General features: G+C 36.6%; 1 protein-coding gene across 1 annotated transcript in view; it reads right to left on the bottom strand.

Moving 5' to 3' along the window:
• Positions 1 to 22,050, bottom strand: part of LOC110382141 (protein RRP5 homolog) — a 44,284-nt gene that overhangs the window by 5,048 nt on the left and 17,186 nt on the right. The window contains exons 11-18 of the mRNA XM_049848661.2: positions 21,557 to 21,648; positions 20,812 to 20,967; positions 19,865 to 19,984; positions 19,276 to 19,356; positions 18,074 to 18,970; positions 17,092 to 17,304; positions 15,936 to 16,064; positions 497 to 712 (exon numbers count right to left, since the gene is read on the bottom strand). Of these exons, the coding sequence (XP_049704618.2) occupies positions 497 to 712; positions 15,936 to 16,064; positions 17,092 to 17,304; positions 18,074 to 18,970; positions 19,276 to 19,356; positions 19,865 to 19,984; positions 20,812 to 20,967; positions 21,557 to 21,648 (1,904 nt within the window). The remainder of the gene's footprint in view (positions 1 to 496; positions 713 to 15,935; positions 16,065 to 17,091; positions 17,305 to 18,073; positions 18,971 to 19,275; positions 19,357 to 19,864; positions 19,985 to 20,811; positions 20,968 to 21,556; positions 21,649 to 22,050) is intronic.

The raw sequence follows: 22,050 nt of genomic DNA, 5'->3' as shown, positions 1-22,050 counted from the left end.
ACGTCTGTTTTTCCTAAAATGATTGTGTGCTATGATTTTCGCATAAAATTTTCATAGTAAAAAAGTTTATTTAAGAAAACTGACGTTTATTTTATCGGTGAGCTCGGACGTTTTAATAGTCGAAGTCAAAGTCAACAATTTTTCATTTCAAATAGGCCTCAAACAGCTCTTTCGCAACGTCAAACTAGTTGCACAGTTCCAAAGATTCCAAAGTTTATGGAAAAGAAAGAAAGAAACTCCTAAAAACAATCGTCCATACATAGTATAAAACAAAGTCGCTTTTTCTGTCCCTATATCCCGTTGTCTATTTGCACGCTTAAATCTTCAAAACTACGCAACCGATTTTCATGCTGTTTTTTTTAATAGATAGAGTGATTAAAGAGGAAGGTTTACATGTATAATAACATATATTAAATAGTGGGGAAATACTGTTATACCATGCGAAGTCGGAGCCAGTCGCTAGTTTAAAATAATTTGAATGACATTGTGTACATACCTGTCTGGCCTTATCGACCAGTCCTAGTTTGAAGCAAGCGGCTCCACAGAGTCCATACACGCTGGTCTCCCGCTTGTACTTCCTCAGCATCAGGTCTACCAGAGCCACCAACTCCTGCTGCTTACCAGTCTCCACGTAAATGTCCAGTAGCTTCGAGTGGATCTTGAAGGGGTCGTTCATTTGCAGAGCTTCGTCCAGTATTTTTTGTAAAGACTCCTAGGGAGGGATAAGGGTATCGTTTAGTTTTTGTTTCTGTTATGTTCATATTGTAAGTGTGTTTATGCGTCTTATATTGCGCTATAAAACTCATTTTCTTTCTTTCTTCCTAGTATCGATAATATTGTAACGCAAAAGGTGGTTTGTTTATTATATTATTTGTTAGTTTAAACTGAAATAGTTGGTTACCTAAGTAGCGATTTTTGAGTGTATGAAAGAGTTAATTATTATTTTTTAATTAGGTTTCCGTTTTGGTATTGTAAAGGTGCATGTGAACTGAATGTATAATTCAGTACGTACAAATTTTAATACCCGAACTACTCCATTGGGTACTTAACAGATTTCTCGACCTTCATTTTAATCTTATCAATATCATATCTAAGAATATGAATAAAGATGAGACTCTCGTATACCCAGCTATCTCAACGATATTCGATATTCATAAATTTTTCAATCTCTAATCCATAACATTTATGTTCTTTTTTTCGACAAAAACAACTAGTCAACAAATAAAATCATTGAATAATTTTATTCTGGACTAGCCGTTTTCCCGCGGTTTCACCCGCGTCCCGTGGTAACTACTGCCCGTACCGGGATAAAATATATTACTCGTGGATAATGTAGCTTTCGAATGGTGAAAGAATTTTTAAAAACGGTCCAGTAGTTTTTGAGCCTATTCATTACAATCAAACAAACAAACAAAGTTTTCCTCTTTATAATATTAGTATAGATAATATTAATCCTATTTTTCAAAGAATTACCTGCAAAAAAATCTAATCGACACGGGAAATATAGGAACACGTGCATCCTACTTATATTATCAATGTGTTCAATGACTAGGAATAAGGAAAAACCCAACGGATTTCAAAAAAGCTGATATTGAACCCGTCAAAAGTAATCATCATCAGCTACATCCGGTTAGACTGGAAGCCGACCCCAACATAGTTGGGAAAAAGGCTCGGACGTTGTTTAAAAGTACCTTACCATCATCATCATCTGCCTAGCCATTTCAGCTGAGTATCAGTGTTTTACAAGGAGCGACTGCCTATCTGACCTCCTCAACTCTGTTAGGTACATGTAAGACTGATGTCAGACTTACCGGCTTCTGACCACCTGTTACGATTGCCAAGGATGTTCAATGACGGCCGAGACCTACAGTTTAACGTGCCCTCCGAAACACAGTCATTGGTGTCCAAAATATACTTAGAAAATACATACAAACTGAATAAAGATGCATTGGTACTTGCTTGATCTGGAATCTAACTCACACACTCATACTTGAGAGGTTGGTTCTTTACCCACTACGCCACCACGACTCTCCCGTCAAAAATTTATAGTTTTAAAAAACTAAAAAACAGCAAGCTAGTCATTTATTATCATCAGAACTCGGAGCGAGTGCAAAATTACATCCTAATCGAAGACCGGGAAGTGGGTCAAGATTAAATACATAGGTAGTTACAAATGAAGCTAATACCTACAAGCGTGTTATAAAATAAAAACAACAGTAACATACATGAAGTATTTAGGTCAGAAGTTCTGAGTGAACACCTGCCTTTTTGCACATATTAGTTCATAGAAACAGCAGATGCCAAAGTCCCCCTTAGTTTCCCCCACCCTAGTCTACTGTCACCCCGTCATAGCCTGAGTAGTTTCTACCATAATAAGCAATAACTTTAACGACGTGTCTAGAAAATACAGACAAATAAATAAAGACCTGTTGCTGGGGAATTTGTTCCGCGACTTCTTCCCATAAAAACATATAGTCTACTAGCTTCTGCCAGCATTTTCACCCGCATCCCGTGGGAACTACTTCCCGTACCGGGATAAAAAGTAGCATATAGCCTTCCTCGATAAATGGGCTATCTAACACTGAAATAAATTTTCAAATCGGACCAGTAGTTCCTGAGATTAGCGCGTTCAAACAAACAAGCAAACTCTTCAGCTTTATAATATTAGTATTGTTTAATGATAGCCGGGACCTACAGTTAAACGTGCCCTCCGAAACACAGTCATTTGTGTCCATGATATAATTAGAAAGTACCTTCATACAAACTTAATAAAGTTGCATTGGTACTTCTTGATCTGGAATCGAACTCACACACTCATACTTGAGAGGTTGGTTCTTTACCCACTACGCCACCACGACTCTCCCGTCAAAAATTTATAGTTTTAAAAAACTAAAAAACAAGCTAGTCATGTATTATCATCAGAACTCGGAGCGAGTGCAAAATTACATCCTAATCGAAGACCGGGAAGTGGGTCAAGATTAAATACATAGGTAGTTACAAATGAAGCTAATACCTATAAGCGTGTTATAAAATTAAAACAACAGTAACATACATTAAGTATTTAGGTCAGAAGTTCTGAGTGAACACCTGCCTTTTTGCACATATTAGTTCATAGAAACAGCAGATGCCAAAGTCCCCCTTAGTTTCCCCCACCCTATTCTACTGTCACCCCGTCAAAGCCTGAGTAGTTTCTACCATAATAAGCAATAACTTTAATGACGTGTCTAGAAGATATAGACAAATAAATAAAGACCTGTTGCTGGGGAATTTGTTGCGCCACTTCTTCACATCAAAACATGGGAAGTGGTGAAGGGCGGGCGTTTTGGGGACTGTCTTTTGTTTTTGACGTTCGAAAAAAGCTGATTTCTTGATTTGAAAGCATTGGTGTCCAAGATATACTTGAAAGTACATACAAACTTAATAAAGTTGCATTGGTACTTGCTTGATCTGGAATCTAACTCACACACTCATACTTGAGAGGTTGGTTCTTTACCCTCTAAGCCACCACGACTCTCCCGTCAAAAATTTATAGTTTTAAAAAACTAAAAAACAAGCTAGTCATGTATTATCATCAGAACTCGGAGCGAGTGCAAAATTACATCCTAATCGAAGACCGGGAAGTGGGTCAAGATTTTCTTAAATACATAGTTACAAATGAAGCTAATACCTATAAGCGTGTTATAAAATTAAAACAACAGTAACATACTATAAGTATTTAGGTCACAAGTTCTGCCTCAACACCTGCCTTTTTGTACATATTAGTTCATAGAAACAGCAGGTGCCAAAGTCCCCCTTAGTTTTCCCTACCCTAGTCTACTGTCACCCCGTCATAGCCTGAGTAGTTTCTACCATAATAAGCAATAACTTTAATGACGTGTCTAGAAAATACAGACAAATAAATAAAGACCTGTTGCTGGGGAATTTGTTGCGCCACTTCTTCTTCCCATCAAAACATAAGAAGAGGTGAAGGGTGGGCGTTTTGGGGACTGTCTTTTGTTTTTGACGCTCGAAAAGTGCTGATTTATCATCCTAAATTAAATGACCTTTTTTGAGTTTGAGCTTATAAGTTGCTCAACTGCTTTGTCACATTTTTCTAATAAAAACAATGCAACGAAAATAGGTCGACGATGAAGACACTTAAAATTATATTTACACTGAATCTTTGCAATATTATAAAGGCGAAAGTTACTTTATTTGACTAAAAACCAAGTAAGATCGTAGGCATGGGATACTATAGAAAGCTGCCTACATTATATGCCACTTTTTTACCGCGGGCTAACTTAAAAGGGGGCAAAACCGCGCGACACAACTACTTTAGAACTAGACGCTCATTAAGCTCGCGCAATACTTACGTAAAATTATGTTTAAGGTGCAAACTTATCGCAAATGTTTGCCATTAACCTAGAAAGCATACAACGACAAAAACAAACAAAGTATTCTTGAGCCGGGAATCGAACCTCATACGTAGCACCCAAAGCAAAACAAAAAAAAATAGAACAAAAGATTCTATTTACTTTACTATATGTATAGATAAGTGTGTAATAGGCCTGGCGAGTAAATAATTTGGCCGTCTTTAATGTAACCCTAAAGTAATAGACACGTATTTTTTATTTTCTTCCACAAACAAATAACAACGGACATACAACACCATTGAATTTTGTGTTTCGTTACCTACTTCCAAGTACAAATTCCTACGTTATGTAAAGAGCCCCCAGCCTCAATCATAGTTGCGTTTTATCTTAGTAAATGATATTTTTATTGTTAAAATAGAAAATACGAGCTTAATATTTGCCAATCTAAAATGCGGACTAATTAGAATCATAAATATTTTTAGCCCTGTAGTCGACCTATTGTTTAGCCGACGAATCGAACTCGCGAACTACGCAATTTTTCATTGATAAGCAAGTCGACTTGCATTAAAAAAATATAACATGTATGATAAACGTGACGATAATAGACACGTATTTTTTATTTTCTTCCACAAACAAATAACAACGGACATACAACACCATTGAATTTTGTGTTTCGTTACCTACTTCCAAGTACAAATTCCTACGTTATGTAAAGAGCCCCCAGCCTCAATCATAGTTGCGTTTTATCTTAGTAAATGATATTTTTATTGTTAAAATAGAAAATACGAGCTTAATATTTGCCAATCTAAAATGCGGACTAATTAGAATCATAAATATTTTTAGCCCTGTAGTCGACCTATTGTTTAGCCGACGAATCGAACTCGCGAACTACGCAATTTTTCATTGATAAGCAAGTCGACTTGCATTAAAAAAATATAACATGTATGATAAACGTGACGATACTATGACGCCACGGCTATCCCGAGCTATATTCCCGCACGGGACACATTAAATTCTTTCCAGTCACGGTATATGAATGATTGAAAACAAAAACGCTACAAGAAATACTATCTGCTTTTATTCCGTACGAGTTAGTGTAAAAATATAAATTAATTAAGATACAAATATATTCATGAACGAATCGATCTTTGTTATTATTAATTATGCCTGCGTACAGTATATGATTATAACAATACCTAAATGAGTGACAACATAGTTCATGAAATAAATATAGTCAACATTAGTCATTCAAGATTTCGCGCGCTTTAGCGCAATCACCTCCCAAACCATCGACAACAAAAAATCAATATGGCGGTGGCGCCACAAGTTTACACGCACGCAGGTTCTACGTGGCACGTCGCTCTGCTAATACTCTATGGTCGGGAAAGTCCGAAACAAAAATTAAGTTGCCTACTGAGTAGACGCCCATCCCAGTAATTTTCCATAATCTACATAACATGACATCAGCAGTGACCTATTTTATCTGCACGTTTCGGAAGTTCAAAACATTTTGTTTAATAAATTCGTTTTGAGTCTTGGGTTTTTTCGACATATGTATATCTATTATAATTATGCTGACTAATTCTTCGAATGTTTGTAGTCAATAGGTATTGTAGGCAGAGTGCTACCGTGGTGGATGTGTGGAGGGGAGGGGAACGAGCGAGCAACAGTGGGGCGGTGTTCTATTTTTAAATCGCTTATCTTTCTTTCTGCCCGCCGTTGCTCGCGCTTATTGAAAACATGTATTGTTATTATCAGAGCTTTGTTTAAATCAGGTGATTTCATGATTTGTACCTATGCAATTTGCAGTAGTCAGGTAAAATGAAACGACCCCCTTCGAGTGGGGGCTCATTAAATTCGCCGTGATGAGTACAGTTACAATCCATGACTTAAATATAATATGTACCTATAACCTTTTTTGATCTTTTTTTTTTCATTTTTATTGTTTGATATGTCTTTTTATTCCGTGACGGTCCCGGATCAGAATAGGACGTCCCCATCTCTCTCCCGTGGGTGTCGTAAGAGGCGACTAAAGGGAACCTAAAGGCCAGTGCATAACATCTGTACTATGGGCCACCCGCACGGTGACGGGTAATTCACCACAATAGCATTCCCAAAGAGGGTTGGTGTCAGGCAGGCGGCCGACCATAAAACTTAAGCCAAAACTTCTGCAGTATGAGGAAAGTAAATAAAGTTATGAGCGATAGGGCTAGGGCGTACCCCACAGGCGACGCGCAGGAGCAGCACCCGGCTCCTGTGGGAAATGGACAAGGGTTGTCGCACCAGAACGGGCGGGTGCGACGTAAGATGCGAGCTCGAAGTGTGAGAGAATTGAGATTGAGGTATGCGAGTTGGAATGTAGGAACGATGACTGGAAGAGGAAGAGAGCTAGCAGATGTTTTGAAAAGACGACGAATAAATGTAGCGTGCCTGCAAGAGACAAAATGGAAGGGTGCAAGGGCTAGAGAGATAGGTGAAGGATATAAGTTTTTCTATTGTGGAAGTGACGGCAAGAGAAATGGTGTGGGTATAGTTTTGGACAACAGGCTGAAAGAATGTGTCGTAGATGTTAAAAGAATGAATGATAGACTAATAGCGGTTAAATTAATTGTGGACGGCAAGGCCATAAACGTGATTAGTGTTTATGCGCCGCAGTCAGGCTGTGAGGAGAGTGTAAAGGAGAAGTTTTGGGAGGACTTTGACTGCTTGATGATGAATGTACAGGGTAGTGAGGAAGTCTATGTGGGTGGGGACTTTAATGGACACGTAGGAAGACTGAGCGATGGATATGAGAGAGTGCATGGTGGTAGGGGTTTTGGAACCCGGAATGCAAGCGGCGAGACATTACTTCAAGCTGCCAGTGCCTTCGACCTGGCCATAACAAACACGTGGTTCAATAAACGAGAGGAGCACCTCGTGACATATAAGAGCGGCCACCACGCGACACAGATAGATTACTTCCTAGTGAAGCGGAGTAGTCTATGCTGCGTCAAAAACTGCAAAGTGCTGCCAGGCGAAGCACTAGTCACTCAGCACCGACTTGTGATTCTGGATGTCAAAGTGACTGTCTCGCCCAAAAGCAACAAAGATCGGCCCCCTCCAAGGATTAGGTGGCGTATGCTAGAGAAGGAAGAATGTGCTGATGTATTTAGGAGTCAGGTTGTGGACAAAATTTCAGAAATGAACGAGATGGAAGGTAGATGTGTGAATGAATGTTGGAGTGAAATGGCAAGCCATATAAGGGAAGTCGCAAAAGACGTGTGCGGAGAGTCGAGAGGAAAAGGTCTGATAGATAGAGATACATGGTGGTGGAATGATGAAGTACAAAAGGTTTTGAAAGAAAAGAAAGTAGCATTCAAAGAGTGGCAGAATGTTGAAATAGTGAATGCAAGTCTGAAGGATGACAGAAAGAGAATCTACATGGAATGGAAGAGGAAAGCAAAGAAGGCGGTAGCAGTTGCCAGAGCTAAGGCGCAGGAGAGGTTGTACAACTCCCTGGACAGTCAAGAGGCCAAAAGAGCTCTACCGTATTACGAAAAGAGAGAAAGACGATCGAGGGACATAACCCACATAAAATGCATGAAAGATGAATCTGGCAAGGTTTTATGTAAAGATGAGGAAATAAAAGAGATGGAAGGTTTATTTTGAAAAGCTTATGAATGAAGAGAATGTTTGGAATGGAATACTCCAAGAGGCACAAGTAAATAAGGGATTGGTAAGAGAAATTAGCATGGATGAGGTTGAAAGAGCGCTTGGAAGTATGAAAAATGGAAAGGCCTTGGGCCCTGATGATATTCCAGCTGAAGTATGGAAGGTATTAAAGAGGAACGGATGTATGTGGCTAACTTTATTCTTCAATAAGTTGCTGCATGAAGAAGTCATCCCGCAAGAATGGTGCAGTAGTTCGCTAGTGCCCATCTTCAAGAATAAAGGGGATGTGCAAGATTGCGGCAACTATAGAGGGATAAAGCTCATGTCGCATACTATGAAGGTATGGGAGAAAGTGATAGAGAAAAGAGTGCGAGAAGAGAGTGAAATTACCCAAAACCAATTTGGTTTTATGCCAGGTCGAGGGACAATGGACGCCATCTTCGCACTTCGCCAATTGTGCGAGAAGTACAGACGTGTGCACAGGAATCTGCACATGGTGTTCATTGACCTTGAGAAAGCGTATGATAGGGTGCCTCGGGAAGTGTTGTGGTGGGCCATGAAAGAGAAAGGTGTGCCTGGGAAGTATGTGGAGTTAGTTCGTGCGATGTACAGGCAGTCCTGTACGTATGTCCGATCGTCGGCCGGCAATACTGACGAGTTCAGTGTGGCTGTGGGCCTGCACCAAGGGTCGGCTTTAAGTCCTTACCTCTTCCTGCTTATTATGGACGCCTTGACGGCGGACATACAGGAGGAGGCACCCTGGTGCATGCTGTTTGCCGACGACATCGTCCTGGTTAGTGAAGACGGACCTGAGATCCAGAGCAGATTGGGGAGTTGGCAACAGAGACTGGAGAATGTTGGCTTAAAAATCAGCAGAACCAAGACCGAATACTTGTTCTGCGATTTTGGAGGCCTCTCCAGTCCTGAAGCCATAGCGCTTGATAACGCACTTCTTCCAGTCTGCTCGGATTTCCGGTACCTCGGTTCGCTTATTCAGGGCGATGGCGAAATAGATCGGACAGTTACGCACAGAATTAACGCAGGATGGATGAAATGGCGGCAGGTAACGGGAACAACTTGTGACCCTCGTATTCCCCTTAAACTTAAGGGGAAAATTTACAAGAGTATGGTCAGACCTGCTGTCTTGTATGGATCAGAGTGCTGGCCCACAAAAGCGACGAATGAAAGACAATTGCATGCGGCAGAGATGAGAATGTTAAGAGGTATGTGTGGGGTTACGCGAATGGATAGAGTGAGGAATGAGTATATAAGAGGAAGTTTGAAAGTGGCGCCGGTATCAGAAAAACTGCGTGGAAACCGGCTGTCGTGGTATGGGCATGTGATGCGGAGGAATGAGAGTCATGTTGTGAGGAAGGTGATGAGTATGAACGTGGACGGATATAGTGGAAGAGGAAGACCAAAAAAACGATGGATGGATTGTGTGAAAGTAGATATGGTAAGAAAGAATGTTACTTGTGAGATGACGGCAGATAGAAGAGTATGGAAGAAGAAAACATGCTGCGCCGACCCCAAATGAAATTGGGATAAGGGCAGGAGGATGATGATGATGTTTGATATGTCTTTAACCCTTGGCTTTAACTTCCGTTTTTGAGTTCATCATTCAGAGGGAAAACGAGACCCTATTACTGCTGTTCATAACTATTTTTTATTATTATTGCAAGGGTATTAATATTTAGACCCTCTATTTTGAATAATCGATTTTTGATTCATGACTATGGACTATTTGACCAATGGGTGGGTGCTAGATTAAATTTTCAGCAAACTATATTACAGCCAGTAAAAATAGTGTTTACTTAAATGGTGTAACCCGGGATTTGATCCCGTGACCACGTTCATAACGATTACGGCTGCAATCACTAGACTGTCGCGACCCTCGAACGGATTCGCGGAAAAACAAGTCGCTTCCAAATGAATGAAACGCTTCATTCTTTTGATAATGAGTATGTAAACAGATACGCTTTAATCTTACAATGATTTAAGTACAGTCCTACTATTTGCATCTTTATCGTATTGAGATTTGTTTATTATTGAGATTTTTAATAAACTCATCTTAGGCTGATAAATCAGCACTTTTCGAACGTCAAAAACAAAAGACAGCACACAAAACGCCCGCTCGACGACATAATGTGTTACTGGGAAGTTTGTTGCGCCACTTCTCCTTCCCAGTAATAACACATGGGAAGTGGTGAAGGGTGGGCGCGTTTTTTGGGGCTGTCTCATATAATTTTGACGTACGCAAAGTAACGTTTTTCAGCCTAAACGATTTTTGTAATAAAAACTACCAAGTCTAAGTTCGAAGTTGTATCCAAGGGCGTAACCAGGCAGGGCGGGAGTTAGGTGGGTTGGAGGTAATGAACCCCCCAGGCTAATCCCAGGACCTAGCTCGACTAAAATATAGCCTATGTTACTAGGGAAGAGTGTAGCTTTACAACAGTGAAAGAATTTTTCAAATCGGTTCAGTACTTTCGGAGCCCTTCAAACAAACAAAACATTGTTTCCTCTTTATTTAGTACAGATAAGCAAGATATGGAGCAATAATAATATTTAATCTTATCTGTCTGACCATCTACTAGTTATTTAAACCAATGCAGTCTAGCGACACAATTTTGACAAACCTACATAATATATTTGCAAAATTATCCTTATCAGTTGTCAGGTGAACTACATTAATCTATGCTCCAATTTAAAAGTCCACAAAAAAATGCAGAAAAGTCATATTTTAACTGCATAATTTTTAACCGCAACGTCTAGCGTAGTAACTTTTAAGTAATCTATGGTCTAATGATGTTGCATGGCTTTTATAAGCTCTACTACCTATATTTATAAACTGACCATCATGTAAGAAAATCCATCTTTTTGAATGTCACATTGTCATAATATCTAACTGTGGTAAAATATTACAAGTCTATAAGGAAAACATGAGATAAAATCAATCAATCAATCATTGGGCAAAAATAATAGTCTAAGCCAAAGAAATATGTCTTTATGTGAAAGAATTTCTTCAATCGGCCCATTAGTTCCTGAGATCGCCCATGTATCAAAAAATACTAAGTAAATAATCGAGATAAAGATCCGTTGTTATTAAATCATAGGGCAATCCTCATTAGCAGCGCGCGAGCCAAAATTACGCATTATCTTTTCAGACGTAAATGTGACATAAACAATGCAGAGCGGGGTCAATGTCCCCGCATGAGGCCAAGGACAAATTATTGTGCATAACTGCGAAGTTTTTCTACACTCGCTAAGACGTGACTGCATAAAAATAGCATCTTCAAAAACATTGGGCTTAAAAGAACACTCCCTAAATGATCCCTCAATGATGTAATAAATACTAGCTGTTAATAATTTTATGTGTCATCTGCATTAATTTTAATTATCCTTATACCATTGTTTATTCAGAGAAAAGTTGCTATGCAATGAAAAGTATAAGGTTTAAAGCCTACTTACTTGGTGTAAACAGTTCTAATTGTTACGCAATATTGTTTATTGTTCCTAATATAATGTACCTAAGGTCTCGGGAGGTTCAAAAATCATTTCTCGGAAATCCCGAAATCATCAAAACACGTTCCCACCACTCGCGTGTAGTCGGGTGACGATCGGATTTATAGGAGAGTTATCGCGGCCTAGTGTTTTGTATTACACGAGTACTTAGGTCGAAAGCATGGACGCTCAGAACGCTCCAGTGTAGATTCAGACTTCGTACGATCAACACTACAGCAAGGAAATAAGTGATAACAACAGTAGAACTTGTGTCTACTAGACACACATTAAACAAGGTTAGTGTTATAAATACTTTTTTTAAATTCATAAACCTTTTAGCTGATTGTTTTATCTACAAAACTTTATCGTTCGTTTCTTATTTCAGTCTATACATACTTAGTGTATTTAGTTGATTAAAAACCTGTTGAGTTAAACATAACCTACAAATTGCGAGTTTTTGCAAACAGAATATAGAATTTCTTAATGATATCGTGAAATTAGAGCGGCATACTTATTTTTTATCGTAGTTTTTTAATAACATGTGTCTTTGTATGTGAACTTACATAATATAAACTTTTCATAGACCGGTCTGTTTGGTTATATTGTCAAACAAACTCATCATTTACCGCTCTAATGTTTACCAACAGTTAAGATTTTTATATGAAATTAACTTTTACTTTTTTATATCACATAGTGAATTGAAAATGAAATGCCTATCAATACATAAACTCAAGGCCGCCTTGAGGAAAACACAAAATAAAACTAAGACCTATTTTTTGCGTACGTCTGGAGCCTCATATATTATGCATGCCGCGTTTTTTTAAATTAGATAATAAATAAAATCTCAAATTTTAACAAGTCATCTAAAATCTAGTTTCGAACATATGATTGAGGAAATTGTTATTTTTTTTGCGTTATTTTTAACCAACGTCCCAAAAAGGTTCATTTATTTAGGATTTTTGTTTTTGTGCGAACAGTTTTCCTTTATTTTAAACTTATCGTAATGCAATTCAATTTAGTTTCCGTCTTTATATTATTATAAATAAATATTTATTAATGACTTTAAAGAGGAAAATGGTTATGCAATTAATTAGCCTGGGAATCAATGCACTAAATCTAATAAATTAATACAATGAGAACCTTATTAGTTTTTCCTGTTATTTTTTTTAATGTATTGTTTTGAGTAAATTCTTGTGAAATATTGAACTTGAAAGATTAACATTGAATAGTTGAACTTTTTGTATCATATATATCAATATAATCAAAATTAACAAAGGTTTCATTATTGATATGATTTAATCTAATAGATGAAGTTTTTTTTTTATAAAGACTTAATACAATTTCCTAATTGTATTTTTAGCTATGTTTGGGTATGTAGATACTTGGATAAAACCACTAGATTTCAAACATATTTTTAGCAGCTAAATATATTAATTTAGGAACCCTGAGCACACCGACAGTTTAATAATTTGTTAGTAAAATATTTTTTCATGATAATTTATTTTTGAATCTGTATTTAAAGAAAAAAATAAAAGCAGAACTGTATTGACACAGGCAAAATGTTTTTGCAAAAAAAAAATATTCAAATTTTTTCAGGGGTTTAGACACGTAATATATTTATATTTAGGCCTTATTTTCATATCATTTCTATTCATTGAATCATCAGCAAAATTGTTGTTTTCGGGTAATTTTCCTCCTTGTACGCTAAGGGGGTGTAGTACTCAAGAGAGTTTAAGGTTTATCAGCCCTTGACTAACTGCGTAGTTCGCGCTGAAGAGTAGGAAAGCCACAAGTGGCAGTTTGAAGGTTATGTTAGTGAAGGAGCGCCCCATGAGCGCCCGCCGGCCGGCGACACACAGACGGCTCCCATCGATTCGCTTATTCGCTACATTTCGCCAGTTCAGTCTGAATTCGTCAGTCAAGTCAATCGGACGCCTACCTAAATACTCTCCCTAAATATTTTCTCAAGTGACAACTACAAACAATATTTTTAATTTGTATAGTTTCTGAACAAAGGACCTCAAGTCGTCTTTAAGGTGAATATTGATTAAAATTATTTTTTGTTTAAACATCCAGTCAGTTTGCAGTGTCGGCTATTTTTAGATTTTGCAATTGCGAGTTTTTGTCTGAGTACTAAACATTTTTTCGTCAATAATATTAGAAGCAGTGTATTTTTTTTTATCTTCTTTATATCAATAAATAGATATTATTAATTCGGCCATTATAGGCTCTGATGAGCATGAACTTTTAGTTAAAACTTATTTTTTTGGTAATTTTATTAAATAAAGTGACTTGTGTCTGACTAGCTATTAACACAATTTAGCTAGCTGATTATTTTAAAAAGTTTTGTTCAGTGAGCTTTTAAATGCCTACATTTCTGATACAATACAAGAATATTTTTATACTATTATAGGTTATGAAATAAAAAAATCATAATAAGCAGTAATGGCGGTAATTTGACTTTAGAAAAAAGGGTCAAGCGTGTTTAAAATAAATCCATACATAAACTTAACTGCGCAGAAAAGCGATCCTGGTATAATTTAGCACTCATATTACAATATCACGTGGTTTTTGTCAGTTGTTCCTTGTAAAACACTGGTACTCAGCTGCATTCAGTTAGACTGGAAGCCGACTCCAACATAGTTGTTAAAGGGCTGGGCATGATGATGATTGCTTGATGACGTGGCTTTTGCCAATACTGTAGAAGCTTTCTTTTTCTAAACTTTAGAAGCTATTTATTTTTGTGTTTTGTTTTTGTCGCGTTACGGGGATTTTTATTTTTTAAATATAATTGAATGGGGTGCACTATATTATGATTGGCAAATACTTAAACATATACTCTTTTATTTATATTTTTAAATACTTTGTAATTTTATAGTGATCTATATTAATTTTAGTTTACATTTAGATATTTACAGAACTAGTATTTTACAATTATATTGTATTTTTAAATTGAATTGCATCATCTCTCTTACTACAAATTATGTTTCTATTATGTATATCCCATCTCTTATTGTTCTACTGATAGCTGTACTGCTTTTTAAACGTAGAAGACTAAAATAATGTTTATAAGTAATTTGCTAACCATTTTCCCATTAATTTACCCTGTTTCCCTTTTATGATTCATTAATATTTCATTGTTTTATCTTGATTTTTGTAAGATAGGCATAGTAATGGCAAATCAAACGTAGTTAATAACAATCAAGCTTATTATTTATTTCGTTCAAGAATGAGTCATTAGTTTAGTTTGGTAGTATGTGCTTTTGACCTCATTATATATTGCGCCTTTTTTATAGCACATAACAAAAGGCGGGGGCCATAGATAGTTATATATTATTGAACATTTACTGCCGTTACACATATTCTGTTTCTTTTGACTTGCTTACAAGAGATAGGATAAAGTACAACTTGTATGAAGCTTATGTTAATCCCTACTAAGCTAATCCACAGATACATTATTGGGATAGACGTTACTGAACTCTATTATTTGAGGAGACCTATTGTTTAGTATATAGAATGATTGCTTCTTTATTTTTGTTTAATTGATTTTTTTAAGGGTCTTCTATACATACAATACTCTTTTATTTCTAAAATAATTCTGTTATTGAATGGTTTTTTGAAGGTCAAGTAATGTTAGCCGCTACTCAGCTGAATTATTCAATTGAGATACAATCATGGCGGACCATTTGATTAACAAAATGGCGGACTTTTTGACATTTCCACAATGAATACCAATTATTACCGATTATATTATTACCGATCAATACTCTACTGTTTATATAGATAAAGATTTTTTTTATTTACTTAATGAAAGCTTATTTTAATTATGTTGTTTTATTTGAAATACAGAAAGGAATTCAAAGCGCTAATATTTTTAGATAGGTACTTAGTTAATTACTTTTATCTGTAGTATTATTAAGAATCTGAAGCAAATTAAAACTTTTTAGTTTCAATCCCTTTGTCTTTGGATTCAAAAGCTAGCATTTTTGAAGTACTGTTGAGTTACTGTTCTTGTCTTTAAAATTACATCATCTACCAAATGCATCAATCAATAGCCTTTCCGAAATACGTTGGGTTCGGCTTCCAGTTGAACAGGATGCAACTGATTACCAGTGTTTTACAAGGAGCGACTGCCTATCTGACCTCCTCAACCCAGTTACCCAGGCAACCCCCTTGATGAGACTGATTGTCAGACTTTCTGGCTTCTGATTAAACGTAAGGGCTGTCAAAGATATTCCAAGATGTCGGACCCAACAATTTAACATGCCTTTCGAAACATGGAAGAATTCGTCATGACAATATGGTCACCCATCCACGGACCGACCGCGTCAGGCGTTGTTTAACCTTACTATCAGTCGATTCGAAGCTGAACTTTGGTGTTCTAGTACTTATAAACTAAATATTTTATTGTATTTGTTATAGATGGCTGACCTTGGTCCCGAACCGACACTCAACGCTCATGAGCGCGGCATATGTGTTAAATTTTTCAAGATCCTCGCGAAAAACTATGGTGGCGAGAGCTCTTCTGCCGACATTGCGAGCCTTGTCAATGTCAGTGGCCTGAAAAAGAAGAAAGTAAGTAATTTATTTATGTAATACATCATTAAGCATTATGCACAATTATATATTAATAAATTTAGCTTACTGGGTACACTCTGGTTGGCAGATTACAAGATTTGTGACACTAAATTTTACATTGATTTTATATTTTTCATGTAAATATAGATTAGGTTTATTAATATATAAGAGTACATACATTTTATATTACATCATAATTATCATTATAAAGGTACAAGTTGGAAGCGAACTAGTAACTGCAACTGCCAACAAGTTGCACTACTGGGTAGTTTGAATTTATATGACACGGCTTTAGACGCATTCGGCTGCTCGCTTCGAACTAGCACCTTTATCATCATGGAGTAGGGAGGTGGCCCAAGTTACGGAAGGTATAAAATATAGCATCGCGCCTTTTTTCCGCGTATATGTCGCCTTACAGAGTACATATTTTAGGAATGATAACAATACTAGGTGTTTCAAGCCGTTGAATTCGCGGTTGAATACTAGTGGCCTGTAGTACGTAGCACGTGCTTTGCTACTAAAAATGAGATAAATGAAGAACTGCTCGACCGATTTTGTGCAAACTTCACATAAACCATATAATAAATATTTCGAACAAAGCCTAATCATTTGGTTTGGATAGGTGAGATTAATTTTTATATGTATATTGGGTGTGTCGTACTCCTGTGGCCAAACCACTGAATGGATTGGGTTATTTTTTTACAATTCGCCATAGAATATCATAGAGTATATTAGATAGGATGTGATTAGGTAGGCCACACCCGATATATAGACAGACTAGCTTCCGCCCGCAGCTTCGCCCGCGTAGAGTTCGGTTATATCGCGTTTCCAAGAGAATTCTTCAAAAGTCCGGGATCAAAACTATCCTGTTCTTTCTCAAGGTCAACTCTATTTCTGTACCAAATTTTATTGAAATCAGTTCAGTGGTTTAGACGCGAAAGCGTAACAGACAGACAGAGTTACTTTCGCATTTATAATATTAGTAGGGATAGCAGAGGAATGTACGTACCTGTAGATGGAATGCCATGTATGCGATCCAGAGCTGGCTGGAGTTGGGGCTGGCGAGCAGCGCCCGCTCGAACTGCTCAGCGGAGCGCGGCTGAGTGTCACTCTCTGTGGCTCGTCGCTCCAACTCCCTCACTCTCTCTTCCTCCTCTCTCACTTTAGCCAGCTTTTCGGCAACCGTCAACTTTTTACGCTTTTTCTTTGGCTGCTCTGTCTCCTGAAAATATGGTTGAGTTTTAAGGTTTTTAATACTGAAATACTGTGGCGTCATTTATTTAGAAAATACACACAAATATAACAACATAAATAATATAATAACATAAATATTTTTGTCTGTTTCGAGTATCCAGTTCAAGTTTTTAGTTAGTTTCAGCTAGCAAAAGGACATAGTTCGTTCATAAAAGGTTTTGGGTGGGTGATCTTTTAAATTAATTATTGTCAAAAATTAAAAAAATATAAAAAAAAATAAAAAGTCGTGGTGGCCTAGTGGGCAAAGAACCAACCTCTCGAGTATGAGGGCGCGGGTTCGAATCCAGGTCAGGCAAGTACCAATGCAACTTTTCTAAGTTTGTATGTACTTTCTAAGTATATCTTAGACACCAATGGCTAATAAAAAGGTGAAGGAAAACATCTTGAGGAAACCTGGACTATATAGTCTGAAATCACCAACCCGCATTGAGCAAGCGTGGTGATTAATGCTCAATCCTTCTCCGTGTGAGAGGAGGCCTGTGCCCAGCAGTGGGACGATAAAAAGGCTGTAACTGTAATTGTCAAAAAAGTCATTAGTCGGTCGTTTAGATTAGCAATAAACTTTCATTTTTTGAATCTATATTATGTTGTTATTTTTTTATGATTAGACTGACAATAAACCGACTAATTATTATGAAAAATCTGTAATTGATAAAAACGGGAACTGCGATGCGATTATAAAACCACAAATACAGACTTCTTGCAAATAAACAACAGTAATAAAGACCAGAACTGACCTCATCCTCACTACTGGTATCCTCTTCATCCTGCACATTCTTCACCAGGCTATCCGCCCCTGCAGACCAAAAGTCCTGAACACTCGGAGCCTGCAACGCCGGCTCCAAACTATCCGCAACTTTCACTTCCAACTTCTCCACTACATCTCCCCCTTTCTCTGCCTCTCTCTTCAACTTTTTCTCTTCCTTCTCCTTCTTATAATCTTTCTTAGAAAACTCCCCTCCTAGCTCGTTTAATTTCTCCTGAGCTGCGGCCAAGGCGGCCATTAATTTCTCCAATCGTTCTTGCACTATAAGTTTGTCGTTATGCATAGCTGTGTGATAAACCTTAGTCAGTGGATCTAAGCCTTTCTCTTCGATTCTCTCGATTTTTCTATCGATCCTGCTGATACGTTTCGATCTGTTATTTATCGATTTAAGAAGAGAGACTATGCGTTTTTTATATTGCTTTGCGGTGACGCAACTTGTGAAGTCTATGAGAGCTAAGTCTTGTGGGGTTAGTACTTGCTCATCGTCATTTATGTCAGTCTCTATTGCGTCACTTTCTTCTGATATTTCTTTGTCTTTCTTCTTTTTATTCTTCTTTTTGTCTTTCACTTGAGTTTCATCATCCTCAGTAGTAGCATTGTCATCTGTTGATTCTTTTTTAAGTTTTTTCTTCTTATCCTTTTTGGTAACTGGCTGATCTTCTTCTTCTTCAATGTGTTCGACTTTTGATTTCTTCTTTTTCTTCTTGTTATCTAGTTCACTTGTTTCTTCTGGTTCAGATTCTTGTGTTATGACTTCTGTGTGTTTTTTCTTTTTATCTTTTACCTCTGGTTGTTCGGTTTTAGTTTTTTTATTGGGCACTTCATCGTCTTGCTTCTGTTTGCGTTTTGTTGGCTTTTCGCGTTTTTCCTGTGAAGAAAGAGGTATATTAAATAAGTTTAAAAAAAATCCTAGTTATGTAGAATTTAGTTAAAACATTTCTGAAGTCCATACTATTATTATGAAGGCAAAGTTACTCTGTCTATATGACGCACTTACATGCCTAATATTAGACCGATTTGAATGAAATTTGATACACAGATATTATAGACCCTGCGAAAGGACATAGCCTAGTTTTTATCCGGGAACAAGCACTTCACGATAAGAATCGAAATTTTTAATAAGTACATAGTAAGTTTTTAAAATTACTGTTTTTAAATATGATAGGTACTCACGCTGGGCGTGAACGGTTGTGTAGTGAGACTGCCGGTCATCTTCTTAGCATCCGGGTACACTTTGATTATCGTGCAGTTTACCTGAAAAACAAGGGTAATCCGATTATTTCGTAACCTATTTTAAAACATAGTTTTGTAGTTACAGCCAAGAGGCAGTAGAACAATAATAAATACAAAGTTAAGTAAAAACTTATTTAAGAGCATTTTCTTTGCAGTTTCGTAATTAGACTTTTTCATTTTCTCATTAAGTGTGTGTTTGCTTGCTAAAGCACGCGATCTCAGAAACTTCAATTATAAAAAAAAAATCGGTGCTAAATAGCCTATTAGTCGAGGAATTGCAGGCTATAGACAAAAAAATATAAAAATATGTTTGTTTATGGATACAAAAGACAGTTTTAAAAGTATATAAACGCATAACCTGCTTTTTCGAAGTTGGTTAAAAGATAGGTCGCTTCGTGTGCATTAGTTTTCAGTTATTTATATAAAATATGTATTAGTGTATGATTCAATGTTATAATATTTATGTATTGTATTTTCTATGGGCCTTAGATGACTGGTACAAATAAATAAATAAAATGTTAGTACTCACAATTTGTCCGATATGGAAAGCTTGGGAGATGACGTCTAGGGGTTCCTTAGTCACGTACTGTCGAGGAACGAAAGCCACCACGTTGTTGAAGAACGACACCAGAAGATAATCCTTTATGTGCTGGAAATAAACAAATATGCACCTTAAAATCCAAAAAATACTGACAGAAATATCGACAATATGTATGTTCTACGTAAAACGACTTCGACCAGCGGTTTCGACAGCTTCGAAGAGTTTTTCCCTGTTTCCCACAACCCGATAAAATGTTTCCTATATGTTAAAATCAAATCATTTATTTCATTTAGGCGTTTACAAGCACTTATGTACGTCAAGAATATAACAAAGTTTGATTCTAGTTGTCCATTCCAAAAGTTCTCCTATGGAGAAGAACGGGCAAGAAACTCCATGGTTACTCTTTTTTTTGTTATTCTGTTATATCATTATTATTCTGTTATTTGTCATTCAATTTTTTAAATACAAATTCTCAGTACCTGAGTTAGTTTTATCTCTTTCAACATTTTCAAAAACTGTTTCATATATGATACAATTTCAGAAATAAAATGTACTCTTCTGAAACTCTAAAAATATACATTATATTATAAGCCAGTGATTAGCTTTCCATATTATTTGATTGGCGCCTAATTTTATGTTAAAATAGTGTATTTTGTTGTCAGTTCATCTGAGCTACCTTAACTTATAAAACGAGAATTAAATACGCCTTCCTCACTTATAAACATTTTGCTGTGCCCATCAGGGTCCTTAATTGTGACAATCATTTTATATTTTCCACCTAATAATCATTATGGAATGTAATAAACAATATAAATATCAATATCCATACATCAGAAACAAAAAACAAACAAACTTTCATGTTTATGTGTTGCTATCAATTATTGCTTAACCAGTAAAGATAGCTTAAAAGGGCTCATTGAAAAAAATATATATACCTTAATAACTCCAGTATATGCTCTTCCAACGACAGCTTTTTCGTAACTGTCTAAAACTTGTATGTCAGGTGACAGCAAGCTAGGTTTCAAGGTCAAAAATAGGGTCTGTTTCGTAGGGTCCACGACCAAAACACGAGCTTTTACTGACTGTCCCGGCTGAAAAAGATAAATATATCTTTATATCTACATATTATAAAACAAAGTCGCTGTTTCTGACCCCGTGTCCCTTTGTACGCTTAAAACTTCAAAACTCCGCAAATGATTTTCATGCGGTTTTTTAAATAGATAGAGTGATTAAAGACGAAGGTTTATATGTATAATTTATTATATGTATAGATAACATACATTAAATAGTGGGGAAATACTGTTATCCCGTGCGGAGCCGGAGCTAAGTAGTATGCTATAATGCTTACTTAAAGACCCGCTAAATGCAAGTTGTAACGCACACAGGGCTCCGTGTGAGCAAAAAAAAATCTGTTTGTTGTATGAGAGCCCCAAAAGTATCTATTTTTTCTAGCGGCAACAAAAATACATTGTCTGTACAATTTTGGAATGTCCAACTAGCACGGTTCATATGAAACAGACGAACATGGAAATCTTAGTTTTATTATTAACCCGATTAATGAGACTCGTATTATTCTTTGAAATCAAAATTAAAATCAAAATTCGTTTATTCAAACTTGGCTGCTAAACAGCATTTTTCGAACGTCAGAAAAATAGATAGGAATAAGATTAGGCTATTTACCTTATATTTTTTCTTAGGCAATTTGGAAACTGAAGACTTTTTAGTATCAGTGAGCAACCCAGAGTCAGATAGATGAGCTTGCGAAACGTAGCCTGAAAATATAATATTCAATTAAAATTATGTACGGAATTACACTAAAGTTACTACATTAATATATAAATAAAATAAAAATATTTTAATTCAGGCATTGTGTCCATAATGGATTGAGTAAAAATAACGAATTAACAACAATTAAAATCTAATTACCATCGATATTAAAATTAATATGAATAAAGCCCAAGTTCACCGATGTGAAAAGTCATGGTAAGAAATTGTTTTAAGAAAACTGACGTTTATGTTGTCGTTGAACTTCGGCCTTAGGGTCCGTTCAGACAGACCGGCTCAGAAAGGAGAGCAAATTCTTAACACGTTGAAATCGAGTACTTAGTATTTGCAGTAAGGTTTATTTTTCCATGCGCACTTCTTTTGTCATTAAGAATGCTGGAAGGCGCTCG

The sequence above is a fragment of the Helicoverpa armigera genome, chromosome 20 (genome assembly GCF_030705265.1).
Source record: "Helicoverpa armigera isolate CAAS_96S chromosome 20, ASM3070526v1, whole genome shotgun sequence".
Classification (NCBI taxonomy): domain Eukaryota; kingdom Metazoa; phylum Arthropoda; class Insecta; order Lepidoptera; family Noctuidae; genus Helicoverpa; species Helicoverpa armigera.
This window is presented reverse-complemented; position numbering and strand designations above follow the sequence as displayed.